Source organism: Agelaius tricolor, unplaced genomic scaffold, assembly GCF_023055355.1.
Source record: "Agelaius tricolor isolate 1412-34295 unplaced genomic scaffold, bAgeTri1.0.p SCAF_4, whole genome shotgun sequence".
NCBI lineage: Eukaryota > Metazoa > Chordata > Aves > Passeriformes > Icteridae > Agelaius > Agelaius tricolor.
Genome location: NW_027269264.1, coordinates 7,544,278 through 7,565,073, shown reverse-complemented (window position 1 = coordinate 7,565,073; position 20,796 = coordinate 7,544,278). Strand labels below are relative to the sequence as shown.

The 20,796-nt window shown below is 44.4% G+C and overlaps 1 protein-coding gene across 8 annotated transcripts; it reads left to right on the top strand.

The window, feature by feature from the left end:
• Positions 1-51: 51 nt before the first annotated feature.
• LOC139588813 (E3 ubiquitin-protein ligase Topors-like) lies at positions 52-20,318 on the top strand. Of its 8 annotated transcripts, none has more exons than XM_071424488.1 (6): positions 161-703; positions 7,813-7,895; positions 13,655-13,743; positions 14,668-14,716; positions 15,261-16,781; positions 17,574-20,318. In XM_071424488.1, exons 5-6 carry the CDS (start codon positions 15,757-15,759, stop codon positions 17,641-17,643), a joined length of 1,095 nt encoding a protein of 364 aa, XP_071280589.1. In that variant the 5' UTR covers positions 161-703; positions 7,813-7,895; positions 13,655-13,743; positions 14,668-14,716; positions 15,261-15,756; the 3' UTR covers positions 17,644-20,318. The 8 variants fall into 8 exon arrangements, with proteins under 8 accessions (XP_071280592.1, XP_071280589.1, XP_071280590.1 ...); XM_071424485.1 differs by lacking the exon at positions 7,813-7,895 and adding an exon at positions 13,169-13,426 and having other exon boundaries at positions 623-703; XM_071424486.1 differs by lacking the exon at positions 7,813-7,895 and adding an exon at positions 13,357-13,426 and having other exon boundaries at positions 639-703.
• The last annotated feature ends 478 nt before the right edge of the window (positions 20,319-20,796 follow it).

Genomic DNA, 20,796 nt, shown 5'->3' with positions numbered 1-20,796 from the left:
GCCGGGGTGTCCTTCTCTCGGGGCGCGGGTGGCCTCCCACGGCCGCTGGAGAGCCGCTTCCTGCCCCAGGAGCTGCCCGAGGCTATGGCAGAGCCCGCCGGCGGCGCCAGCGGGAGCTTGGCAGAGGACTCCATGGAAGACTGGAGAAGTCGTGTGGTTGGTTGGGCAAGTAAAATATAAATAGCACGTAGCAAAGAGGAGATAGATAAAGCATTTCCTAATAAGCCGTTACTAGGAAAGAGAAAAATAGCTGTCCTTACTGATTTTTACAAGTGCGTACCTGGAGTAGATACAAGTGTGCAAAGGACACGGACAAGGCCAGTTGTGCAGGCTGCCGCAGGTGGGGCACAGCCTGCCACAGTACCTGCATGTATTACTACCAGGACTTGGGTAAAACACAAGCACAGCCAGCCCTGTCCCTTTTCTTCCCCACAGTCAGTATGGACTAAAGTTTGCAAAAGCACACGTGAATTCACAGAAGCCCAGAGTACCAGCACAGCCCTTCTGTTCATGTGATAACCCTGCCCCATATCCTGAGCCATTTTACTCATTCTCACGCACCAGCTGGTCCTGCTTCTCGCTCAAGAGTAAATGCCTGCTCTGGTGCTTCCCAACAGGTACTCCACTCCTAAAGATCTCCCCAGGAAGCAGCACGGGCCTATCCTTCATGACCTGCCTGGACCCAGAGCCTGTTCCTCACCAGGTAGCCCACCTTGAAGTTTGCTCAGGAGTTACATCATTGCTCCCAGTAATTTTCCCTGGTGTTCAGGGCAGATGCAACCTCTCTTGTGTCCACAGCAGGCAGCATCAGGCATGTGGGCTGTGACCTGCAGTCCTGCTTTGTGTGTGGGTGCCAAGACTCACTCGTTTTACTTGACTCAGTTCCCCAGCAGGTGCACCTGGGGCACACATACCCATCCTGCCCCCACACTGACGCCTGCACCCTTTGCTGACATCAGGGCCATTACCCACTCCCATTGCTGGCACAATAGGAGGGATTTGTATCTCAAGTAGTTGTACTCTGTCAACTTGATAAATGCTGTGTGCATGTGTCAGCTCATAGGCAAGGTGGGACCCACTTGGACAGTTCATCTCTGGGTCATGGAATTATAAATGTATCCTTGAAAGGCATTCCAGGCTTTTCACAGGGGTTTATAATTTTTAGAGAAGCATCTCAGAGAATGCACACTAAGCAGCAGCACCTGAAAAGAAGCAATTCTAGAAGTAAAATGGATCTGATTTGAGGTGCTGGTTTTCTACACAGCTGTGAAAAGCAGAGCTCATGTGGCCACTCCCCATAAGGATTGGTAGCACCTCATCCCACATACCTCTTGAAGCTGGGGAACAATCTTTTGGTGAGCCTGGCCCTCCTCCTCCTGGCCAGCAGGACCTTTGGGGTCCCTTAGTCATCAGCAGGAATTTTCTTTGCCAGCAGCTTTGTGGGAATAGGAGTGTGGAGAGGTCCCATGTCTCCCTGAGCAGCAGTCACAACTAAGAGTGGCATCTGCAGTTCCTGACAAGGGACAACCCCCAGCCCTCTTTCTGGTGTACTCTGGCACCTCGGACAATGCTCCCTCAGGCACAGCAGCAACAGCTCCTGTGGGAAAGGAGGTCAGTGGAAGGTTCAAATTGTTCAATTCCTGAGTTTGCTCAGCATCTCCCATCTTAGCTACATCACATGTAAATACATTAAAATTGTCATAGACCTATAGCAGTGCTCCTCCAGAGGTTTCTGTGCTGGCGGGCTCTCTGCCTCTCTGCTGACTTTCTCTTAGCCAAAGCTGACTGGCTGGATCATTCTTCACTGTCCACACCAAAAGAGCTCAGCTTCAGTGCGCTCTTGTCCTCACTGTGGTTGAAGCCTTCACCAGCTTTCACTCCTCCACTCCTTTCCCTGACTAGCTTGGAATCTCCAGCAGCATGATACCAAGAGCAGGAGTTAGAAATAGTCTCTGACCACTGGCCTGCCCCAGGCTGGGTCCTCTTCAGTGCTTATCTTCTCAACCTTTGTTTTAGGTTCCACCACTGGTGCGCACCTGCAGCTGCACATGGGCAGGTACCGGGCAGTTCAGGGTTGTAGCATGCTCTGCTGCAAACCTTCCAAGGGTCACTTTGCAGCCAGCTCAATGGAAATCTCTTTTTTGGCTTTGCTCCTGGGCAGCGAGTCTGTGTGATCATGTAGAGATGCTTTAATTCAGAGCTGCCACAAGATGGCAAAATACTCCCCAGCATCCCCTCCAAGCTGGCTTGCCTGCACCGCAGGCTGGAGCCGTGCAGGACTATGGGGAAGCAGCAGCAGCAACAGCAGCTGAATTTCTCTCCCTTCATCTTAGCCTGCTGCTTAGTGTGCATTCTCTGAGATGCTTCTCTAAAAATCTCTGGAGGACCAAGACCTGTCCATTTACTCTTGTCCCTGAAGTCCAAGGCAGAGACTATGACTGCTCACAAGAGAGATGAAACACTTGATAATGTCCCTGCTGAGGACAAGGACAGTGACAGCAAGCTAAGGCAGAAGGAGACCTTTCTCTTTTTATTAGCTGAGAAACCTGTGTGATGTTTCTGTGTATATTAAAAGAACTGAGAGCCTCACTCGAGAGCTTTTACTTCTCTAGCCTGTCTTGACTATTCTCTGTATCCTCTCTCCTACATTGCTGTCATAGCTCAATGCTAGAGTAAATGTCAAGGGTCCAAAAGCATCTCCACTTCCACATCCTGATGCTGACCTGAAGTCATGTCAGCATGATGGCAGAAGCAAGAAGCCACTTTTACCTCCCCCATAAGAGAGAAGTGGGATTAAAGGCCCCATAGAGATTTAGAAAATACCTCCTAGTCTAGTGGGAAGGTGCTGGTTTTGGCTGGGGTAGGGCTAATTTTTTTCACACTATCAGACTGTGATTTGAATTTGTGCTGAAAACAGGGCTGGTAACATAGGGATGTTTTTTTCCTGCTGAGCCAAGGTCTTTGCTGCTCCTCACCCACACCACAGTGAGGAGGCTGAGGATGTACAAGGAATTGTGAGGGGACATAGCTGCAACAGCTGACCCCAAATGACCCAAGGGATATCCCTATCCTATATTGTATGGTGCCATGCTTAGCATATAAAACTGGGAGTAGAAGAAGAAAGGGGAGGAAGTTCAGTCATGGCATTTGTCTTCCCAAGTCATCCTTACACAGGATGGGGCCCTGCTCTCTTGGAGATGGCTGAACACCTGGCTGCCTATGGGAGGCAATGAATGAATTCCTTATTTTGCATAGCTTCTTTTTGTGACTTTTACTTTCCCTGTTAAACTGTCTTTATCTCAACCCATGAGTTTTTTTCACTTTTACTGCTCCAGTTCTCTTCCTTATCCCACTACAGAGGTGTGAGCAAGTAGTTATGGGGTGTTTAGTTGCTGGCTGGGGTTAAACCACAACAGTCCTTCTTTGGACCCAATGGGGAGCTCAGAAAACTCAGATTATGACAGACTAGATTGGAATGTGCTAGATGAAACTCTCAGCTGTTATGGCTGTTAAATTATTAATCAGCAGGCTGCAGTGCTTGCCCACAGGGGTCACTTGCCTGATGCTGTATTGCAATCCAGTGCTTGTTGGTGGCTGTTTGCTGTAGTGCTGCGCTTCTTATCTCACTCAGCTGTGCCTGGGAACATTTTGATAACAGCCACGGTGCGCCTGGGCTGGCAGGTGGCCAGGGCATTGGAGTTGTCTGCTGCACTAGACAAGTTGGAATTCCAGTACAAACTTGAGCCAAAGGGACTGTGACTTGTGGATGAGTCCACAGTACAGGGGAAGAGTGTGAGAAAATCTTTCCCTGAAGAAGAAGGAGCGGCAGGAGGTGAGCCAGGTGATGAGGCAGAGATTCCCCTGCAGCCCATGGTGAAGCCATGGTCAGGCAGGCTGTCCTTCTGTATCCCATGGAGGTCCATGGTGGACCCTGTAATTGCTATAGCAGGAACCCCTGTTTCTAGCCAGGCTAGAAGCAAGGTGAGGAGTTCATTACACTCTTAAACCCTTCAGTCTGGTACAAAATGCCTTTAAATTGTTGTAACCCATTATTTGAGTTTTGCTTACAGCAATTACTGTAATAGGAGCCACATGAACCAACGGAGGACAAGTCTTACAATAAACAGTGCAAATGCAGCAGTGACTTCACCTGAGCTGGCTCTAGGCCACAGTACCACAGCATATCACCTCTCCTCTCCTATCCTATCCTGAGTGACCAGCAGAACAGAGACAGAGCCTCAGCTCATGGGCCCTGAAATTAATTCAGCTGACATTCTATGGACATATGTTAGCATTTGGTGGGCTTTTGCAGGAGGTGTCCGTAGACTAAGGGCATTATATCTGTGTATTATATCAAAGGATGGAGAGGAAATAGGGGGTGTCAATGAGATTCTATTAAATCATGTAGGACTACAGCATGACATAAATTGTATGAGTTTGGCTGGGGTAGTTTTCTTCACAGTGGCTAGTATGGGGCCATGTTTTGGATTTGCACTTACAACAGTGATGAGAATATAAAGCATTTTCTGTTACTGCTGAGCAGGGTTTCCACAGAGCCAAGGCCTTCGTTGCTCCTTACCCACACCACCAGGTGGAGTCTGGGGATACAGAAGGAGTTGGGAGAAGACAGGACACTCTCAGTTCAGCTGGCCTCAGCAGACTCAACGGGTATCCCACACCCTGTAGTATCATGCGCAATATATAAAGCAGGGGGAAAGTATTTGTCTTCTGAAGTTACTGTTATGCATGATGGAACCGTGCTTTCTTGGAGATGGCTGAACACCTGCATGCCTCTGGGAAGTGGTGAAGGAATTCTTTGTTTTGTTTTGCTTGTGTCTTTTGCTTTACCTATTAAGCTGTTATTTCATCAGCCCATAAGGTTTTTTACTTCTACTCTTCTAATTTTCTCCCTGATCTTGCTAGAGAGGGAGTAAGCAAGCAGCTGCATAGTACTTAGTTGCCTGCTGGGTTTAAACCACATCTATGAAGTTTTAAAGCCAGTTATCTCATTTTTTAATACACTGATCTACCCCTCTCTGAAAAAGCTGTCTATGAAGCTGTTCACTGACAGTGTTCCACCTCTCCTTCTTTTTAAAACTGTCTGTTCAGCTTCTGCTTGTATGCTTGCTCATAGAAGTCAAGAAGCACATAGAAACCCCCTCAGCTTGCTTCTGGGATTTAATACGAAGGGCTTTGTTTCAGTGCTCAGTATCCACCATCTTCTCACCCAAGAAGATGCAGTTCAGAGTAGAAAGCTTGTGTTTCCTGTCACATTCAAAATGATGCAGCAAATAACTATGTTTAGGCAGCACTAACCATTCAGATGACATCATCAGAGATGGCTAAAGGAATATATGCATAATGCTGATGAAATCTCCCTCAGATCTTCTTTTTCTTTTTAATCCTCTTTAATAAAGCATAGCTTATATATCAGAGTAAGACTGGTTTATTAGCCTTGAAGTGGTTTGTTTGTTTAGGTTTCAGGGGGGTTGTTTGAAAAAAATTGTGATCAGCATGCTTTTGATTAACATACCTAAGAGGACTTTCATTTAATGAAATGATTAGTTGATTCACCCAGGTATGCAGCCACATTAACAGCTGCTTTAATGGAGACAAAAGGTTCTCCTTCAAATACAATCTTATATCATTAATGTGAAGCAGTACCCATGGATACATGTTAATTATAAGGTTGATAAGAATATGTAAGGACAGCTAAACCTGGTGCCAGTAAAAGTTATGGTACAGATTTTCTTGAGTGTGTTCCCATGGCATGTACAGGACAAGCAGGGGATCAGACCCAGCCAGCATGGGTTTAGGAAGGGCAAGTCTTACTTGATCAGCCTAATTTCCTTCTATGACAAGGTGACCCACCTAGAGCATGAGGGAAAGGCTGTGGATGTGTCTGCCTGGACTTCAGCAAGGCCTTTAACACTGTCTCCCACAGCATACTCCTGGAAAAGCTGGCAGCCCACAGCTTGGCATCTTCACTGGGTTAGGAACTGGCTGGATGGCCCGGCCCAGAGAATGATGGTGAACAGTGCTGTATTCAGCTGGTGGCTCCTCACCAGGGGTGTTTCCCAGAAATCTGTGTTGGGGTCGGTCCTGTTTAACATCTTTATTCATGATCTGGGTGAGGGGATCAAGTGCATCCTCAGTCTCTTTGCAAATGACACCAAGTTGATCTGCTGGAGGGAAGGAATGCTCTGCAGAGGGATCTGGACAGGCTGGATTGATCGGCCAAGGCCAGGTGTGTGAGGTTAAACAAGGCCAAGTGCCAGGTCCTGCACTTGGGTCACAACAACCCGTGTACAGCTGCAGGCTGGGGAGGGAGGGGCTGGAAATCAGCCCAGAGGTGAAGGATCTGGGAGTGCTGATCGACAGTGGCTGATCATGAGCCAGCAGTGTGTCCATGGGGGCCAAGAAGGCCAATGGTGTCCTGGCCTGCACCAGCAATAGTGCGGCCAGCAGGACCAGGTCAGTGACTATGTCCCTGTACGTGGTGAATCCACACCTCAATTCCTGTGTCCAGTTCTGGGCCCCTCACTAAAAGAAACCCACTAAGGTGCTGGTGTGTCCAGAGAAGGGCAACAGAGATGGAGGGTTTATAGAGTAAGTTCTGTAGGAGAGACTGAGGGAGTGGGGATTTTTAGCCTGCAGAAAAGGAGGCTCAGGCGTGACCTTATTACTCTCTACAGCTACCTGAAAGTGGGGATAGGCTGCTACTGACAGGAGGAGAGGACATAGCCTCAAGCTGTGCCAGGGGAGGTCCATGTTGGACATCAGGATGTATTTCTGTATTTCTTCACTGAAAGGATGAGGCATTGGAACAAGCTGCCCAGGGAAGTGGTGGAGTTACTATCCCTGGAAGTGTTCAAGAAATGATCGGATGTGTAATGGTCTAAATGCCAAGCCGTGGTTGATCAAAGGTTGCGTTTGATGATCTTGAAGGTCTTTTCCAGCCCTGATGATTCTATGATTACTGTTGTAGCTGGATTATTTAAAGAAGTCTATTGAAAATGAGCAAAAACAAGAAACAAAATCACTTGTCAGGCCACTCTGGGCTAAATACAGCTTTAAATCACTTTAATATATCATGATAATCAATTTCTCAGAAGCTACACTACCCAGAAAGCTTGAATATAATTGCTTCATTCCTGCATAACATGCTGTTTGAAAATGGAGGAATTGTGCAATTTCTTCCATTAGAGCCCTAATGGAACCTTCTGCCTCATTAAAAATAATTATATATATATTCACATATATAGTAAAAATATTTTATATATTTGTTATCCTCTTTATTATTTATGCACTACCATCTGTAACCTAAAGGCTATATAGACACAGATTTTGGTAAACAAACACAAGTTCATGGTGAATGGAAGCAATACAATGTTTTAAAATCCTAAGATACCCAGACAAAATATGCATATAAAACCTAAACACAGCACTTCAAACTACTTCAGTCAAGTAGCTCACAGGTCACCACACACCAAGAAGCAAAAGCTACAACTTCTGTGGGGAAAGAGTAAAAAAGATGTATTTATGGTATGAGATAGGGAGAAAAGGGAGAGAGAGAGACATAGGAAAGTGGGATTCAACACAGAGCCCAAAGGACATATCGGGATGATATTTCAGGAGACTCTGCTCAATGACATTGCAAATGCTTTGTCATTAGAAATACTGAACAGACCTGGAATTGGTTTTTCTGCCTTGTTGTGCTGCCAGATATCTTGTAAGAGTTTGGACAGATGGGTTTCATTTCCCTATCTGCAAACACAGACGGTGACTTTTCTTGATGCATTGTCACTTCAGATCTCCTCTACTGTTTGCTGCCGTCTTCCATCCCTCATCTCGTGCTGTGACCACTTCAAAAGATCCTGTGTTTCCCAACAGAAGTGAGTACTAGAGGACCGTGGCTGGCCGGCGGAGGCTCGGCAGGGCTGTGTGTGTTAGCACACGGACGGAGGCAGGCAGGAGGCAGCAGAGCGCACAGCCTCGGCCGAGGCTAGACGGCAGTGTTGGCTCATGCTCCCAGGCACAGCCAAGCTGCTGCTGCTCCGGTCCATGGAGGCGGCTCTCACTGTGGAAATCCGGCTCCGGGAATCGCCTTTCCACCTCTCTTTTTTGTCATCTGAAAAAAACAATGGTTTAGCATCTCTGAAACTTCAGCCTCAAAAACAACAACCACAAAAGGGGTGCTCAGGGCGTAGGGTAGAGCAACAGCCAAAAATGCTCAAGTGAAGTTCCCAAAGCAGAAAGAACACACTGTTTTCCTTAATAGTAAAAGGTGTTTTCTCCCTTTAATTCAAATTTCTGCATGTCAGTAGAGGTCCAATTTAACAGTGACACACCACTAAATGAGCTTGTTACTAAGAGGAAGTTACAGTTTTTAAATGGCTCTTTGCATTCAAATGAAAAAGAGGTGGAGAGCTCTGCCACAAACACTGGAAGAGACAAATGGTTAAAAAGATAAAGACCTTCAAAGACCATATGTTGCCCCAAGCAGCCGTTAATTGATTTTACTGTGGTTCAGTGAGTCTGGCTTGCTTTAATGGTTCATTTGGCAAGTTGTTGCTGCAGCGATTTCTAATAATAATAATGTCATAATAATCTTTTAACTGGGTACAGATGTGTGGCTATTCAGTATTGCTCTAAAAGTGACTTCTGGACTTGGTGAGACTGAAAAACATAGACAGTAAGTTCCTTTAGTTCCTTCCTCTGTGGCACACATCACACTTAAGAACAGAAGGACAACAGTCACTCTAAGGAAGAGGAAAACACATTTTCTTCCACTCACTTTGAAATAATTGCAGCAGTTAAGAGCCCATGGCCAGCAGATAAAGACAGCATTTACTTTGTTCACACTACCTCTGTTACTGATTACAGTCATCAAGACAATATATTTTTACTCAACAAATTATTTTTTGGCAGAGTGATTTTCACGGTTCTCCATTACAAAAGATATAGATGATATTTTGACTCTATCCTTACACTGATTCAAGTAGCAAAGTAGTCAAAATTACTAAAATGATGAGCTATAATTAAGACTGTATATTGGTTTTTTATCATGAACCAAAAGCTCAGTGCCAGCATTAGAGTACAAAAAGAAAAAAAAATTAAACCCAAGCAAGTGAAATAATTTGCTGGTTAGGCAGCTTGATAATCACATCTTATCATTTTTCATCAGCTGCAGTCATCCTGCTGTCACTGCATATTGCTACAAAGGCTCTCAAATGCAGGAAAACACATTCTGAGTTCTCTGTTGTCATTTTTCAGATGTAACTGTGGATGGACAATACATTTTGTGGCAGGTAAAAGTGTCTGTTGCAAGAAGGAGTAATCCCTAGCACAATCTCTGTTTCAATTTCTTCCCCTTTTCCTTTCTTTAGAAGACTAAATCCAAAATCCATACAAATTACTCACCTGACTTCGGGCAAATCATCCCATCAAAGTCAATAAGAGCAAACAATTAAAAAAAAATCATGCTCCATATAAACATCTGCAGTGGGCTTCAGATCCATGTCAGACATGAAGGTTCCCACGACTGACAGCTGTTCCCAGTGATTTCAAGGTGACAATTCACATACAAAAGCATGTGCTGAACTTCCATGTTCAGGATGTAAAGCCAAATAATTCAGATTTAGCTACACACAAGCACCAAACTAAAATCCTTGCAGGGTTGCCATTCATTAATTAGTATTTATGTATCATTATGTGGTAACTTCTAAATCATAAATTCACATACCTGAAAGGGACCGATTTGATTTTTATTTATGCCTCAAGATGTGGTATGTATGAGGTGAAACATTACTGTAAGGACTGCACACGGGTTGGGAGCCCTGTCCCGGGGAGCCTTTGCCTGGCAGCCGCTCAGGCCAGACGAAGCTTCCACGGTCCGGCTGCGAGCGACCCCCGCTTGCTGGGGGTGATGATGATGCCCGGGTGCCTGGCAAAAAACGCCTGGGAAATGGGGCTGTGGGAGGAGCCTTAGCACATCAAAGCAATGAACTGCGACACGACCATTTTGCTTTGTGTTTCTTGGAGGGATCAGGGGCTCGCCCGGAGGCTCAGCCCGGCCCTCCTCCCCCCGCGCCCCTCCCTCGCTGTCCGCGCTGTCTCGCCGGGCTCCGCCGCTTCCCGAGCAGGACAGACAGACACCCCGTGCCGCGCAGCCCGGCCCGGCCCGGCCCGCCGCGGGCGCACGGGGCTGCCCCGCTCGGGAACCGCGCCCGGCCGCTCCCGGAGCTGCGCGGGCTCGGCCGCCGCTCGCAGCTGCCCGCTCCGTCTGCCCGGCTGATGCTGAGCGGGCGAGCCGCGGCAGCGACCTGTGCCCGCCTGCTGCTCCTCGCTCCCTCTCTCTTTTCTCCTCCCTGCTCGCTTTTCTGTCCCGCTTCGGTAGGAGCATTTACCCTTCTTTATCAACAAACAGTTCTCAGATATAATATTGCTGCCTTTGTGCTTTATTTTCATCTGAGAGTCTATCAATAGGAATTCTCCCCCAACTCCCCTTTTACAGCAGGACGGGACACATGGGTTGAGATAAAGACTGTTTAATAGGGAAAGTAAAAGAAGCAAAGCAAATCAAGGAATTAATTCATTGCTTCCCATAGGCAGCCAGGTGTTCAGCCATCTCCAAGAGAGCAGGGCCCATCCTGTGTAAAGATGACTTGGGAAGACAAATGCCATGACTGAACTTCCTCCCCTTTCTTCTTCTACCCCCAGTTTTACATGCTAAGCATGGCACCATAAGGTGTAGGACTGGGATATTCTTTGGATCATTTGGGGTCATCTGTCCCAGCTGTGTCCCCTCACAATTCCTTGTGCCTTTCTCCTTCCCTCAGCCTCCTCACTGGTGGTGTGGGTGAGAAGCAGCAAAGGCCTTGGCTCTGTAAGCCCTGCGTAGCAATAACAAAAATATTCCTGTGTTGTCAACCCTGTATTCATCACAAATCCAAAACCCAGCCTTATACTGGCACTGTGAAGAAAGAGGACGCTACCTAAGCCAAAACCAGCACACAGACCATCTCCTTCTCCTTGTTCTTATACACCTGCATAAACAATGACCAAGTTTTGCACATAACCTGAAGCCATTTTAGAGGGGTGCCTCACCTGATCTGAAGCGCTGTCTGACTCTGATGTCTCTGCATGGATATGTCCCTGGTTCAAGGTGGGCTGCAGAGCTGCGCCTGCTGGCCTCCTCCCCACACAGCACCGTCCCAGCACAGCCTGCACCCAGGGTCTTTCTGTGCCAAGGAGAAGGGCTGTAAGGAGCTGATGCTGCATTACCCATCATTTGGCATCAGGCACAAAAGGTGGCTGGTGTCCAAAGGAGTATCCGAGGGATTAGTTTTGGATTATGGGATGCTCAGCCAGAGCTTGATTTGCTCTTTACCTTGTGCCAGATGGGGAATCCCTGTGGGGAGCAGACACTGGAACCAGTGTTTCTATCTGGGCCTAGGGTGTGAGCATGTTAAGTTGCCATTTTCAGGATGAGCTCCTGACTCTGTGCAATAGCCACAGAGAGAACAGTGGAGATGCAGCTACCCTTCTTCTCTTCCTCAGCTTTCCCACTCACCTGTCTCAGTTTTCTTCATCATCCTGTCCCCTTCTCCTTCCTCCTTGGTGTCTGCATGACACTGATCCATATGGCTTTAACAGAATATCATTAACCTGCAGCACTACAGAATGCTGGTGCTTTCTTAAAAACCTGCTGCTTTCAATTTTTACAGTCTCTGAAGTACAGGCACCTCAGACCAAGCCGAGGGGCTGACCTGCTGCTATGTACTGATCTTGGCTGCTGTATCCCTGCACAGGTTTTGTTCTGCTGGTACAGGTGTGACTTGGACTCCAGGTTGTGTCTCTTCAGACTGTGGGCCCATTTTGAATTTGTACAATATCACATCTGAAAGGGTAGAAGTAAACATGCACTTTCAATTTTCAGTTATGGAAATGCAAATGAGGATGCCTTTGAAACTTGAAGAAGAGAATGGGGGTTTGCTCTGTTTCTATATTTCAAATTCTCTTCTTGGCCCACCCTCATCTATTTTTTCTCCTGCTTTCACAAGTGCTGCAGGAAATGAGCTAACTTGCCTTTAAAACACAACAACTATGATGTGGCACAGCACGAGTGTGCTTGTGCTCTCCTTCCACCACACTGTAACTTCAACTTGTTCACATGGCTTTTTAAGGAAGAGTATGATAATAGTTTGTATCATATGAAAAATAAGGACTCTCCATTTTTGTCTCACTCAATCTAGGTTATATTTTCCTTATTTAGTGGCTGGATAAGCAAATATTTGCTGCATTTATTTTATGTGATTGCTTTCTGCTCAATGATTATGTTATCTCTTTACTATGCCATGTAAATTTTGGTGGAGGGGGTATTGATTTTTTCATTGCAGACTGATTGCAAACCTTCTCAGCATTTAGCAGCCTGTTTTGCTGGCAGCCAGTTTAATCATGTGTCCATGGTAAAGGAAAGCACATGTGATTATATTTGTAAACTGCCTATTTGTGAATATCAAGGAAAGTTATTTTACCTCAGAATTAAAAAAAAAATCTTAAAACTGTGGAATCCAGATGGACACCTAACTTTCCAAACTCCAGGAATGCTAAAATTGAATAAATTAAATAAAAATATCAAACATTTAAACCTTCTCAAATCACCAAATTTCACCTTAAAAGGCTTCTCAAATATCTAAAGCTCAAAGCATGCATCTTTGTGACTGAAAACTTTTGGTGGTTTTGCAGCATTTTTAAACTTTTAAACTCTGAAACAGAGGAACATAAGGCATAGTACCAGATTTTGACATTTTATATATTCTCTAGTGAAAGTTGCTTATGTAACTTAAATGTGCAGTTCATGCCTTGCAGCATTAGCCTGACTCTGAGAACTTGCCACGGTTACAGAGCATGCTGGCTTTCAAAACCAGGCTGTTCCATATTGGTTGTTTAGATGTCTAAAGTATATTTAATTACAAAAGGAAAAAAAAAAGAAAATTAATTAAAGGAAAATTAAATAAATGGGCAAGCTTACCTGGGAGTACTCTGTGCTTGCAGAGAGCTGCAGTTTGAGTAGGACCTCATAATTTGTTGCAATTTATTTCTTTCATGACCTGACCATTTATAGGCACGTACAAAAAGGGCTTATTTTTTTTTCTTTCTCCAGCTGCAACATAATGATGTGGCATACAATAAAAGCAGCATTTCCACTGCATACAAGGAGCAAAGGAAGGAGCCTCAGAAGCCTTTCTGTGTGCAGGGCTCAGGTGTTAGGGAAGCAAGACAGAATGTGAATTACCTTTGTTATTCTTTCCCTTATGGTCTCTACTCGACCTGGCTCATCCTCTTTAAAAGAAGCTGCTGTTACAGTGGCACGTCACTTCAGCCCCCCTGTCCACAAGTGCTGGCTGTTTTTTTCCAAGATGTAAGGACAGATAATTTGGGGTAACCAACTAAGGCTTTTAGTAAAACCACTGTACCCTTAGTATTTCTGTACAAATTTCCAGGTAAATTTTTCAGTGCAGGATTCTGCTATTGTCTTACACCAGTTCCTGCAGTCCTGGGTTGGAATGCTTTTTCCGATTGCATTCCACCAGGGAAAGGATGGGTTGTCTTCGTAGTGTTCACACCTGTCATGCATCTCTTTTTCAAGGTTCCCTGTTTCCACGCTCAGTGTAGTGTGCTCTGAATACATTGCAATGAAGGACCAGAAGCTGCCCAGGATCACAAAGCACCACCTTTGTAAGTTCTGAAATGCCTACCAAAGGGTGTTACAGGGATTCTTGCAAGTACTGTCCTGCTAGCACCCTTCTTTGAGGAGGATGGAGTCACTTCTGGTTTCATTGCTCTTCTTTTGAGGCAGGTTTAGTCATGGTTGCAGACAGGCTGGAAGCTTACACGTTGTGACTTTAGAGGACAATATGCATGAAATCTTTAAAAGGTTAAAATTTCTGATTATGTATCCTGTTAGTGAGTGTGGAAGGTTTTCAATGCTATCCTTGCCAGTCTGTGAAAGCATGTGATATAATTTCTTCCCTTTATCAGGATTGTTGGTTTTGCTTTTCCCTGCACACCTTGTTTTTGCACATGGCTTCTGCTCCCAATGCAGCTTGCATCTGCTTTATACAACCTCTGCTTACAGTTCAAAACTGCCTGCAGTCTTGAGCAGAGCCAAAAGCAAAGCACATCCTGGCCACAGAGTGATACTGCCGCATGGACCGCCTTTGAAATAACAACCTTGGTTTCTCACTTTGCCTAACAGTTTCTGTTTCAGGCCCTTTTGACCCAGTTTTCACATAGCTCGAGAACTCATTGCTCACTTTACTTTGTGTCTGCAATATGGCTCACTCTGTTCAGAGATTTCCACTTGACCTTTCCAGTTTAACTTGCTTCTTTGCCATCAGCCAACCAAAGAGCAAGCATTGAATTTGTTTAAGGTGTCAGGTTGCTAATGTGGCTGCTGTTTGGCCAGTGGATGTGCAGCCCTGCAGGAGTGTGAGGAATGACTGGGAGGATTTACAGCTCGCTGTAGAGGGCAGTGCATTTCAGAGCTTGAAGGCTTTGCATAGAAGAGCCTGTGCCAGGGAATATTAAATATTATTCCATGTTCAGAAATAAAATATCATACTGAATTTCTTTCTATCTTCCCTTCCAATTATTACCCAGAGACCTCCTCAAGAGGAGCATGCAATTTTGCAAATATTCAGTCCCTTTGGTAAGTGACTGCATGTTGTACATGCTTGGTCTTTTGGATTATAATGCTGGTTTAGACTGTATATTTAGACTCCTTTCATGTCCAGAAGACTGAGTCTATGTTTTTGCTTAGACAAAAATAATTAATTTTCTTTTAAAACAAATTTTATTTTATTTTTTTGACTTATAACATGATTATTTTATAAAGTAAAATAGCTCACTTGATTGTGAGAACTGGGTGGCTTAAAATATAGTGGTTGTGGAAGCTAAACCTTTGCTTTCTGAGTTTCTGACTCAATTCCCATTCACATATCAGTGAGCAATGCTACCATCTGACAGCTGACTGCAGGTCACATCAAGATGAGATGGTTGCTTAAGACCATCCTTGAGATGGCAGGGAACTAAAATAAAAAAAAAAGAGAAAGACCCTTGAATCTCTACTGCAAGTTGTGACCCTGTGGGCACCCTTTGGCTAAGGGCTAAGAGTGGAAACAGGAGATGCACACAGAGCATCTGCTTGGAAAAACTCCTTATCTCAGTGAGTAAACTCAGCCCGTCCTTCACAGGTCAGGATGTGACTCATGCTCCAAGGTGCTTTGCAGCAGGGATGACCTCACTTGCCAAATGGTAATCCTAAAATGTGGGAGGTACTAGGTGCTTTCTGTTAGCTGAGAGATTGCAGAAGATAGCAATTTTTCTCCGAAAGCCAGCACCAGTAAGCTGCCGACAGATGCGTCTCCCGACTCCAAGTGCCCCATCTGCCTGGACAGATTTGACAACGTGGCGTATCTGGATCGCTGCTTGCACAGGTTCTGCTTCCGCTGCGTCCAAGAGTGGTCCAAGAACAAAGCAGAATGCCCGCTGTGCAAGCAACCCTTCTTTTCCATTTTCCATACGATTCGTGCTGAAGATGACTTCAAGGAGTACATCCTCAGCCCTTTAGAAACAAGCTCTTTTGCCAGCCCCGATGGCCGGAGGTTTCGTTACCGCACCACCTTAACGAGGGAACGCCGCAGGCGCGGTTCCCCTTCCCGAAGGGTGGCGTCCCCTCCGGATAACGGGATGTTGTTTGAAGGGCTGTCGAGCGAGCCGGCGCGCCACAGGCACAGAGAGATTCAGCAGATGCTCAGGAGGCTGGCCTCGAGGAGGAAGGCCAGCGCGGAGGGCAGATCTCTGCGGCAGATTCAGGAGGAGGACATGATCACCTTCCGCAGGGCTCTGTACCGCACCGGCGTGCGCATCCGCAGCATCCAGGACGGCGGCCGATACCGAGAGATTTCGGCCGAGTTCTTCCGGCGCAACCCTGCTTGCCTTCACCGCCTGGTTCCTTGGCTGAAGCGAGAGCTTACGGTCCTGTTTGGTGCCCACGGGTCTCTGATCAATATTGTGCAGCACATCATCATGAGTAACGTAACCAGGTACGATCTGGAAAGCCAGGCCTTTGCTGACGATCTGAAGCCCTTTCTGCTGAATCGGACAGAGCACTTCCTGCACGAATTCATCAGTTTTGCTCGTTGTCCTTTTAATTTAGAATCATACGATCAACACGCCAATTATGACTGTCCTGCACCGTCGTATGAGGAAGGAAGCCACTCAGACTCATCAATTATCACAATATCTCCAGATGTGGCGTACCCGCAAGGGCCGGATCATAGTTTGTCTGTTCCTGGCCTTGGTCAGGCCCCGTGGGATGACGAAACTCCGGGGCCTTCCTATTCCATTTCAGAAGAGGTTCGTGCAACCATAGCTTCTCCTCTGGAGTCATCAGAAAGTTCTGACGAGGACTCTGCTTCAGGGAGCCGAAGAACCAAGCTGCAGACTGAGTTACAGGCTAATGCTGACTCAAACGACAGCGGCTCTTCCTCAGACAATTGTGTCATTGTTGGGTACGTTAAGCCGCTAGCTGAGAGGACCCCAGAAGTGGTTGAGCTGTCCTCTGACTCTGAGGAGTCCATCAAGGAAGAGAAAAGGGAAGATGTCAAGAAACAGCGACCAGTCCAGTGTCACAGCTGGAGTGACAGTGACCCAAGCAGGAGCTTCTCACCACATTCCCCAACATATGGGGAGGATGTAGGAGGTTGCAGAAGGTAGATACAGTGCCTTTAAAGGCCATGTGAGCTTGTCTTTAGAGCTTAACTTTGTAGCTTGCCTGTCATCAGAATATTGCCAATTTCATACCTTGATTTCAAGTTACTAAAAAGCTGCATATGCTGCCTGGAGATAATAAGATTGGAATGACTGGGCTGGGCAACACAGGAAAAATATTCTGAAATGCCTGAATTCCAGGAAACAGAAACTCCTCTGTGAAAATGTCTTTTCAATCAATTGTAATTACAGCTGTCCACTGATAACCTCGGGGCTGGGATGAGACATTAGATTAATGCCATCAAGTTGCTGGACTTCACAGCCAGACTGATTTAATGAGTTGCCTGAAAAGGTGTTATAACGGATGTGAGTTAATCTCCTCACTGCATGACTGGATCTCATTGTTCCAAATCAAGTTCCCTAGTCTGGCAGACAGTGCAGCCTGGAACATTAGCTTAACAAGAAGGGCTAAGCCATTGGAAAGCATCTTTTCTACAGGCAGAGGTAGAAAATGCTGCTTAAATACTATTTTATTAATTCTTTGATTCATGAGGACAATAGGGGATACTGCCCAGTTTTCAGGACAAACACAATCAAAGTTTTTTTCAGTATTGATCTTCTCGGGAGAGCAGAAAACTCTACCTTGCATGAAGTTTGCCTATTTCCTCACTCCTGTGTCCTCACACATTTTATTTAGATACATACTTCACATGCCAGCTTCCCTTTAGGAATGATCTGTGGGAAATGCACTTCACTCCCAGATAAGCATTCCTGACATTTCTTTCTTATGTTAGATCTGTCCTGACACAGGAAAAGCCAACATGGAACTTCTTGTGTACACTGGAGGACTTGAGAGTGGAATGATCCTGAGTCAGTGTTGGGAGAGAGATGTGTGAGATGAGACTTAAAAGCTAACAATATGCCTTTCTGTTCAAGTTGCACTCCTCCTGTACCATCAGAAGACCCTGATGAAAGGGGAAAAATAAATCAAGAGTATTGATTTTTGCACTGTCAGTTGAGACTCTGTCCAGGAAATGGAACATACTTGATAATATACACTTTTGTAGATACTTGAAGTGTGTTGGATTATGTTGGGCCTTGTTAATGGTAAAAATTACTTTCTCAATCTTTTGTTTCCTTGTTCTCACTGTAAGTAATTGGGAACTTTTTTACTGAAGCTCACCTGATAATTTTGAAGCATTTAGACAGCTTTGTTTCAAGTAGCTATTATCAATGTCACTAGGAGAATATAAAGTATATGACTGATTCATAGTTACACACCAGAAACAAGTCAAGAAGGCCAGCTGTAGAGATAACTTCCTGGTTGTACTTCATATTCCACATGGTTTTCTGAAAATCAAAAGGCTTTATACATGAATGGTAAAAATGTCTTACTCCATGCACAGGTTAATTCCATGTTGTTCTCTTCATTCTGTTTAATAAAAGCTGGAATTTAACATTAGTTAGATTAGTTTTGCACATTTTGGAAGCTATGGAAAGATGAAGAGCGGCAAGCAGATGAGATGCTCAATGGTTTTAAGCATGCATCATCCCTGTGGCATCTCTCTGCCATATGCCCCTTATGAAAAATCCATTAATTCAGGTTACTTTTTTGATAAAAGTTTTTGCTTCAGAAGACAAAACATCTGCTCTGAGTCTATGCAAAGAGTTTGTGATCTTTGCCTGTCAGAAACACCTTGTGTATGTGGCAAAAGGCTGGGCACTTTCAGGGAAAAAAAATACAGATAATGTCCCAAATTCAGGCAGTGGTTACATACTTTTTTTCCACCTTAAACTGCTTAAGCTGATGTCACGATGCATTTTGGAGTTAGTGTTGCTATGGCATAGCAAAACCCCTTGCAGCTTTTCCCCTTAGATGTTTGTACTCTCAAGCAGGCAGTAAGTGCATTGCTGATTTATGCCTGATTCACATTCTTAAAGCACCCAGAAGAAATTTGGGAACAGAGCATGGAGTAATAATTCATTGATGCGTCTGGCCCATGGATGAAAACCAAGACACCAATCTTTCAGCAAAAACTAGATGGCCTAGGATGAAATCCTAGTTGGACAATTTAAGCTAGATATCTAATTTTTGGATGTCTGTAGAGAGAAAATATCTATCTAGGTTCTCATATGTTGGCCTAATCAGTTTCATACTAGAGTAATTCAAATTATCCATGCAGGCATGAGAAGAGAATGAAATTGTTAAAATAATTACAGATTTGTAAATATGGAATATAAAACAGGTGTTATCTCCTGTCTTTTAATTGTGTGTTAGTTCTTTATGCTGCTTGAAAGCCTCATTCTAGGCTTTTGATAACATTAAAACACCATTTTTACACTGTAGAGTAAGAGAGTGCTGCCTATGTCTTTCTTAACTTGCACTTCAAAACTTTTACTTTACTATTTTCAAAGGAACATTTTGTGAACTTAGCAAAAACCCGACTTCAATTTGAGTTTTTCACTTTCAACTTGTAGCAAGTTGTGCTTGAACTTATTATAAATGTAGCAAAGGAAGAAACAGGCTTTTTTCTACTTTTTTTTCAAAGGCATGACTTTGTGTCTGCTGAGCTAGTTGTGCCAGGAAAGAGAGTCAAACTTTAGCTTGGTAGGTATGGTCTCGTTTTCTAAAGGGCAAGTGGTTTTACGAGTCTCTACTTTGCATTTTGTTCCCTGGGAGGGATGGGGTTGTGTGCCTGATTTGACAGCTCTCTACATTCACATGCATGACATCAATCTTTTTTTTTTTTTTCATTTGGGCTTTTCACACAACACAGCAGGGGAAAAAAGCATTTCTTTTAGTGAAAAATATGGCTGTGAACATGTAAATTATCAGCAGGCTGCAGGCACAGTTTCCTGTCTTCTAAAAGTAATAGTAACTTAGTTCTATGTGGCAATTGATATTTCCCACTTAATTCAGCACAGAAGTTTTATACAGATTTCTAAACCATCACTTACAGTTTCATTATCTAACTTAAATAGCAAAAAACAACATAGATGAGTTATGCCTGACCCTGAGGAAGCACTAAAAGAACATACGCTTATTAATAAGATTCCTACTAAGCTATTTTTACAATTGTTTCCAAAACTAGAAGTATGTACTCTTCAAATGAGCTCTTTTCCCAGAAGCTGTTTAGAGCTGTGGCTGAAAAAGATAAATTGGCCAGCAGCAGGCTGAAGCATGAGCAAAGTAGTTCTGAGATGTAGTTATGCTTCTTTCTTCCTCTTGGGTAAAAGCCTCCTAATTAAGAAAAATTGATAGTGGTATTGACTTACTCATAGACTATCTGTGGGTGAATCTTGCACAGAAAACACAGCCAGTTTATTCCAGTCTACCAATATCTGTCTTAAGAAAGCATGGTTTTCTGAGCTTTTAGTATTTCAGGAAATTGCAAATTATCTTTTCTACCCATTCAAATGTAAAGTTAGTGGTTTGAGATACAACCATTTTATAAAGCATATTAAATTACATATTTGTACACAGACTTTGTCCTAATACATATTAATAAATCTCATTATATCTGGAATAGTAATGAAAATTGTTTCTGAATTTGTAAGTCTGTCCTACTATTTATTGTAAAACATTTCTTTTTATCCAAAACCAAAATTCCCTATGCAAGTTTTTTGGTTGGTTGTTGTTTGGTTTTGCATTGGATTTTTTTTTTGCCTGAAGCCAAAATTAATGGACCACTCAGAAAGAAACAAACTGTCAGGAAAAATACAAATCAATCATCTATGCGTTGCTGATGTCCCCATGTGGTCACTTGTACTGGACAGACTAAGGTGGATGGAAAAAATATCCCCTCAGCTGACTTGCTTCATCTTGAAGAGGGCAGTTTGCCATTGCCTGCCCAGTGGAACTGTCTCCCTTCCTATCCTACCCTTCAGAGCAGGGTTGTTCACTGTCCATCTTGCTCAGATTTTTAAATATCAGACTTATTGTCTTTTAATCTGGGACATTACAATGTGACACCACAGGTTTTATTTTCTGTTAATCTCTACAGTTCTCCATTGTCA